General features: G+C 39.4%; 1 protein-coding gene across 1 annotated transcript in view; it reads right to left on the bottom strand.

The window, feature by feature from the left end:
* LOC109465870 overlaps window positions 1-4224 on the bottom strand; it is a gene marked incomplete at its 5' end in the record, with an annotated part of 9731 nt that extends 5507 nt beyond the window's left edge. The window contains one exon of the mRNA XM_019763359.1: window positions 4120-4224. Coding sequence (XP_019618918.1) covers window positions 4120-4224 — 105 coding nt within the window. The remainder of the gene's footprint in view (window positions 1-4119) is intronic.
* Between the last annotated feature and the right edge of the window lie 3525 nt (window positions 4225-7749).

The raw sequence follows: 7749 nt of genomic DNA, 5'->3' as shown, positions 1-7749 counted from the left end.
AGAAAACAAGAAAGGTAACATTTTCAAAGCAAATGCATTATAAATGATTGTGTACCTTCGCAAATGGTCTGCTCTGTTAATTCTTACTCAAACACATTCACATCTATGGTGATAGGAGTCTAAATCCCTCCTACTATAAAATTGCAACATTATGTAACCCAACACCAGTTACCATGGTGACAGCCAGTCTGGTTCAGGTCATTGACCACGTCAGTGTTTGGAACAGAACAAGAAGAAACAGAGCAAAAACAATATGTTTTCCTTTGGTGAGGAAAGTCGTGTTAAGTGCCTTCCCCAAGGGCACAAGATTGGTGGCATCGGGCAGGATTCAAACCCAGGACCTCTTGAATCTGAGACGAACACTCTACCATTATGCCACACATGTACAACCCCACACTTTAGAGTCTAAGTCAACAACTCTGCATTATTTATATTCATAAAGGCGGAGCAAAAGACGACCCCAGTAATTACAGAGGAGTCTCCGTAACAAGCTGTCTCGGAAAATTGTTTACATCTATTCTCAATACCCGCCTAACCAAATTTCTTGATGAAAATCAACTTATTTCCCCAAATCAGGCCGGTTTTAGACAAAATTTTAGTACATGCGATAACATATTTATCATAGATACTCTTCTAAGTAAATATTTCGCAGGAAATAAACGCCTATATTCCTGCTTTATTGATTTTAAAAAGGCTTTTGACTGTGTTTGGAGAGAGGGCCTCCTTTATAAACTGCTAAATTCAGGAGTAGGGAGAAATTTTTATAAACTTGTAAAATGTATGTATTCAGAACCACAGACCTGTGTCAAAACCTCCTCAGGCTTAACTCCGCATTTTGTAACAAAGAAAGGCGTTAGACAGGGCTGTAACCTAAGCCCTACTTTATTTAATCTGTTCATCAATGACCTTGTAAATGTGCTCGATAATGATGATTGTTCTCCACCCTCACTGCAAAATCTATTCGTGTCATGTCTGTTGTATGCAGATGATATTGTTATATTTTCTGAAACCGACAAAGGATTACAATGCGCTCTCAATAAGCTAGATGACTTTTGCAAGAAGTGGAGACTTCAAGTCAACCTAAAGAAAACGAAAGTTATGATATTTACAAATCCGGTCGGTCATTCCCTAAACAAACATTCTCTTTTGGAAAAGACATGATAGACATAGTCTCTTCCTACTGTTATCTAGGTCTGACCATAACAGCATCAGGCAGCTTCTCCCTGGCTAAAAAACAACTGTCATTTAAGGCACGTAAAGCCATGTACAGCTTAAAATCTCTTACCCGTTCCTCTGTCTCCCCAAAGTGTCTACTGAGAATATTTGATACTTGTATTAAGCCAATTCTTCTGTACGGATGCGAAATTTGGGGCACAGAAGCCATAAATGACAATTCACCAGTTGAAACTACTCACCTGCGTTACTGTAAGAACATATTAGGGGTTTTTAGAAATAGTAGTAATTTAGCATCTAGAGCTGAATTGGGCAGACTGCCATTAGATATAGATATTTCACTGCGTGTTATAAAATATTGGCTCCGACTTGTACAAATGGATTGTAATAGGCATCCGCTGCAAGCTGACGCTCTTCTGTTTCAACAAAATGCGCAATGTCAGAGAAGAACATTACTACAGCGTGTGAAAGAAATATTAGATTCTAGTGGCTATTCTTACTTATTCCATTCATGTAACACTTCTTGTGATATCAAATCTATATGCACCATGTTAAGGTTAAGAATTTCTGATATGTATGTACAAACTATTTCCCATAAGTTAAATGTTGATTCTGGTAAGCTAAGGTTCTACAAAAAATGTAAAACAGCATATTCTATGGAAAATACCTGGATTTAATCGATTTTAACATTCGCTCTGCAATATGTAAATTACGAATTAGCGCACACCCTCTCGAAATTGAGAGAGGGCGGTATAAGAAGCTCCAAGTGTATGAACGAATTTGCAAATATTGTACGTTGAATACGGTGGAAGACGAAACGCATTTTATATCAAATTGTACCCTCTATAGCAATGAACGAAATGAACTCTTTGACTTAGTCTCCAGATCCTACCCAAACTTTCACGCATATACAAAAGAAAAGAAAACTACTCTCCTCTTAACATCCGAAAACCCACAAATTATAGAAAAAGTGGGATCCTTTGTCTTCCTCTGTCTTCAAAAAAGAAGTCAAACCCAGTAGTTTTTTCTACTAGTAGTCTCTTAATAGTTATCAGTAGTTATATGTGTACTTATTACCTGTTTTATACAAATGTTTCTTCTGTTCATGCAATTAGCCTTCGGGCATGAATTTGCAATAAAACTTAATATATATAATAGAACTGGAGGACCTCCTTGCCACCAATTACAGCTGTTCTGGTTTACAACTAGCAAACCTGAGTGCTTTGACATTTGCAAACCACTTGACATGACAGTATGCTATGTAAATGTCATAACTCCAAGTTGTTTGTTCTCTGCAAAGGGTAAATGGCATTCACTTTGGGCATGAGAGCCTTGGCAAATACATATCAGATGCATGTTGAAATTCAAGCCATAGCTTCATGCAGAATTGGTATTCTTAGTCTAGGCTGAGTATAATGTCTGATTGCACTCCTACAGAATGATACAGTAATTGCCGGGCATGCATGTTTCATTCAATTTGCTATGAAACAGATTTTCGTAAATCAGGAAAAAACATCACAGGCAAAACAGTTACCATACATTTGATTTCTTATCATTTTATGCCAAAAATTGCCTTTAAAGGCATCCAATGTAATTTCAGGGGAACAAAACAAAATATTCTGGATGAGGAAATCTGTCTGATATTGATACATTTTCGTCAGTATTTCGTACTTGCAGCATTTGAAAATTAAGCCCAAATATTACATGAGGCATTTTTTTTTCCTTTGGGGTGGTGTGGGGTGGGGGTACAATTACAAGTACATGTACACTGAGAGGCATGGGTAATACCTGTAGGAATCCCAGGTTGACAGAGAAGTGGTCCTGGCCATTCTGAGTGACCTGTAGCTCCGGCCCGTGTAGGTCTGCTGGAAAATGGACATGACCACCAGCATGCTGCTGACGATGTTTTTCCGAGGACGAATCTTCGTCCACCGGACTCAACTTCTCCGCCCCAAACCGCACCCCTCTTGCAGGCTTGTTAAAGTTATTTTGTTCAGCCGTACTACTAGATTCTTCTTCTTCTGAGAACTGTACTGCAGACTTGGGCATCTCTTGAGGATCTTTGGCTATTTCTTGGTCCGTGCCCACGCACATCACCCCTTCTTTAAGGAGGGGCGGCCCCTTGTCTCTGGCCAGGACTTGAGCGTACACTTGGAGGTGGACCGACTTCGTCCCACAGTCACCTGTGGTCAGTATGAGGTCCTCCTGTCATTGGACACAAAATGGCAAAGATTGGTTTTTAGTCTTTTTCACATGTAAAATATAATGATTAATATCTCAATGGTAAGTAGGACCTCTAACTGTTGTAGACTATGTTGTATAGGCAAAATTGTCTAAGATCTGACTCAAGGGACTTAGGAAAAGTGATCTTCCTATACAAAAAGCATGGCGACAAAACTGCAGCAAAATTTCCATCCTCACAAATTTTAGACTGCCCCATGATCTAATTAATAAAGATACCCAGTCAGTGCCATTTCACATTGTGCAAACACTGGAATGCTGTCGAAATCAATGGACAACTGGCTGATTCTGTTATGATTTCTCGCCAGTTCATATCATCAAAAAAACTTTTCTGCCACACGCTTGAAATTGATGTGGTTGTCATAGGCAGAGATTGGGCCATGTGTGGTCTAAAATTGAACTTGTTGCGGTCACTTTGGACAAGTGGTCATCTTAGGCAAGTCTTATTGTTTAGTATACGTCTAAGGGGAAATAATTGGGGCTGAGAAAAGCGTTCATTATGGCCTAAAGGCCAGCTTATAGAGGTGGTCGTTTGGCCAAGTTTGACAGTATACATGTACCTACCTTACAGATACCTTCTGTGACTGGATGGATCTCCAGACAGACTAAGTGACTGTTGGGTTCCTCCTCCTCCTGATCCTCCCCCCCTTCTCCCCCTGCCTGCGGCGTGACTTCCCGTATCGTCACGATGTCAGAGTTCTGCAGGGGCGGGGCGCACAGCTGCGGGCCAAACCCGTGCTGCAGCACAAACCGAGCGTCATACCTGCGGTGGACCTGTGGACAATGATATAGAAAACATTTAATGATGATTTAAGGGCTGCATCCTGGTACTTTGCACTGTCTGGTACATTGTACTATACCGCGAAAATCCATTACATGTTTGTAGGTACAGGTCCAAAATCCTTTTTCTGTATTAACCTGCTAAAAGTATTGTTGGACACTAGGAACAAGAAACAATCCAAATAGCTCTGTTGTGTTTTAATAAGACACAAGGCCGCATATTTCTGTCCTGTTTTGTTTAGAGGATTCCATCTGTTTCTAATGTTACTGATGAAGAAAATAACATAACTAAGACGGGGGCCGCCACTGACTTTCTACAACCTATGATCCACTGCTCACGGAGTCACGTGTGTTATCTGCGTGACGTTACGGAAGCGGTGGATTGTTCATTCCTTGATGAAGACTGGAGTTGTACAATCGAAAATTTGGGTGAGTCCAATTTCTTGTGTTGGAAATTACAGACTATAAACTTGCTGCATAATAACTTATAGAGTTACTGTAATGATTTGTCTGAATTGTTCAGGTACAGGTACAGGTTTGGACCTAAACATCTGCACCGGTATCTGTACCTGTACCTGATTTTACATATACAATAGTGTATATGCAGCCTAATGATGATACCAGGGAAGGGCTTTCTTCAGCGTTCAAACTTCAAGGTCCTTCGGATCTGTCAACATTTTTATCAGGTTGTCAACAGTGCCACAGACGTTTTGCAACATTACAACAAATCCATTTTAACCCCGACCTGTCAAATGCGTGAATTAGCATTGAAAAATGTCAGAATTTGAAAAAAGTCTCCCAAGGGAGCATGTCCAAGGTCACCCCAGATTCCTTGCTTGGCATCAAACAGCTGAGGGAGGGTAAAATATTTAGAGCAGGAGAAAGCCCTAGGCCACCAGTAATATAAAACATCTGCACACAGTATATACATATCAACAAAACAGTTATTATAAGACTGACAGGTTCTAGTTGAGGGACTCAAGCTGAGATCCATAATTGGGCACAGAGGGTGAACATGAAAAGCTCATTTATGATATGTGCTGGACACTCCAGACAAGTAACAGTAGTATATTACTTGGTGTACTGGTACAATACCGCGGAAGTTGATTAGGTTCAGATCCAAAATATTGAATAGCTATACAGGTAGACTGTATTGATATAAATCTACACTTCCTTTAAAGTGGCCTCATGTGACATGTAGAAATGACCAAAGTAGAAACAATGAACAAGGTACATAACTTAAGTCATGAGTATCAGTGTAAGAGTGTAAAAAAATGTCCTTACTCTAATACTAAAAGTTCTGTCCTGTTTTATTTGAGTAAAGGGCCTGCCAAGTTTATTACTGTTTCTATTCGTTATTGAGCACGTTAAGAAGAACATAATATACTATATTAATTTGTCAAATTGTTCATGTACAGGTCCAGCCATGTTCCTACATGACTGTAAACCCTTTTTGACAAAAAAAATGCAAATAGTGTCACCAGGTGGTACTTAGCAAGCTCACCTTGGCCCTTTTGGTAGCACCCCTGCCCTAGTTGTTCAATGTCCCTTGAACTGTGTTTACTCATGGGTTTTTCACAGTCCGTTGAGTGCTGACAATGCTCCCTTTTATGTCATTAAGAAACAATACTGTCCCACTAAACCAATCTTATTCAGTCATAATGCAAATAATACAGTCCTTAGCAATAGATTTTAAGTAACAATCTTCCACATCAACCTCTGCTTGGAGAGTAATGTAGTTACTAGTAAGATACTTGCTTCCAAGTTGTGGGGCACTCTGGGTCTGCTACAGTTGACTCGGGTAAATGGATCCATTCACCCGAGTCAATTAGCAGAGTCATTTTTAGCAGACCGCTTTGCTACAATTTATATTCCAAACCGGCCCTGATTTTTTGGTGACTCTGGCCTCCCAAACACTCTATAAGTAACCTGCCAGACCATGGCCAGGTCGCTAAACTCCTTAAAACAGTGCCGGGATTAACCCTGGCCCAGCAGCACCTCAGAGTGTATAACTCTATAGATTCCTCAACAGTCTGCCATGTTGAATCCATCCCAGCTCGAAACGATCCCGCAAACCAGACCTGAAATTGATTTTATGACAGTTTTTCTCAAGGTATCAAGCTAACCAGCAGGCTTGACCGTTGGCCTCCTGATCATAAGTCGCCTTTAGGTACAGTTCCTGTCACTTGTTAATGTCCATAAATGATTGATTGATTGATTGATCGGTCTTCAGAGATGTGGAATTTACCACTAGTAGAGGTCAATTCCAGGACTATATACTAGTAATTTATTCAGTGTTAGAAATACCGTCCTACATTTCGCAGATACATTTTCAATACTGCAGAAGAAAAATTAAGCAACCTGCAATTTTGCAGACAGAAAAAATAGCTATGGGCTAAGGGAGTTTTTGTGTTTACTTCTGACAGATGCTGTAATATACAACTTATATTACAAGTTTGCATGTATTTTTCAAATTGTAAAATATTTGCCAACATGCAATTTTGTATATATACAAGGGGGTAAAAACTCCATGATATATGCCATGGGTTTAGATCTGGACTTTTAAGTGTGAAAGTATTTCCGAATTGCATATAACAAAATTTTGACATTCTGTAATATTGAAATTGATGAAACAGGTTTTGTACTTGAGCTCCCATTTGGCTAAGAAAGAAGACTTAAAATGGATGATAAGCTGGCCTATCAGCCAATCAGTGAACAGCATTTTCAATTCCTGACATGTTTGTGCTAATGCACTTAACATTGGGATCAACATGGATTTTTTTCTTTGGTAATTGGCAGAGGCTGGCACATCAAACATAACAGTTTGCCCTTGAGCTGCCGCTTAGGTGAGCACAAGTGTTAGTGCAAATTTAGATTGGAAAATGAGCTTGCCTATCAGTCAGTCAGCAGTTTGAGATAGGGAAAGAATTCCTATAGCTACAAATGGGAATACTTATCTGTAGCATTCTACAAGGCATATCATACTTCACTGTGGCAAATGTTACATGTTCTAAAGCTTCGTGGTGTTCATGGTTCTGTTGCTTATACATTACTTTACAGGAGAAAAAAACTACCTGAAACAGAAATGATGTTGCACTAGTTTTATATAGTTGAACAGGCGTACTTCAGCTGCCATGATGGCACTTCAAGTTCAACAGAATTCCATTTAACTCCGACATAGTACGTACGTGGGTCGATTTAATAGATTAGTCTGGCTAAAACACCCTGACTTCATCTGCACCAAGATACACGTATGGCCTTTAATAGAAACAAATTCTGTTCCTATGTATACTAGTAGTATTCTCAATTGACCACAGCAAATAGAGCCTGAGAGATGTGATTTAAACTGAAATCATTGTTAAATTGAAAATCATTGTTTACAAACTAATATCGTAATAAGCATTTTACCCTTTGTGAATTTTATAAGGATAATGTTTGAATTTTTCAAACAAGATCATCAGGCTATTAAACTGATTGATCATTGCCCATTGGGGTTACCAGTGTGTACATCTTTAATGTAAACAATGTAATGGCACTGCGCAATAGGTGGCATAA

This window comes from Branchiostoma belcheri, unplaced genomic scaffold (assembly GCF_001625305.1).
Source record: "Branchiostoma belcheri isolate BF01 breed outbred unplaced genomic scaffold, Haploidv18h27 scaffold16, whole genome shotgun sequence".
In the NCBI taxonomy this organism is placed as follows: domain Eukaryota; kingdom Metazoa; phylum Chordata; class Leptocardii; order Amphioxiformes; family Branchiostomatidae; genus Branchiostoma; species Branchiostoma belcheri.
This window is presented reverse-complemented; position numbering and strand designations above follow the sequence as displayed.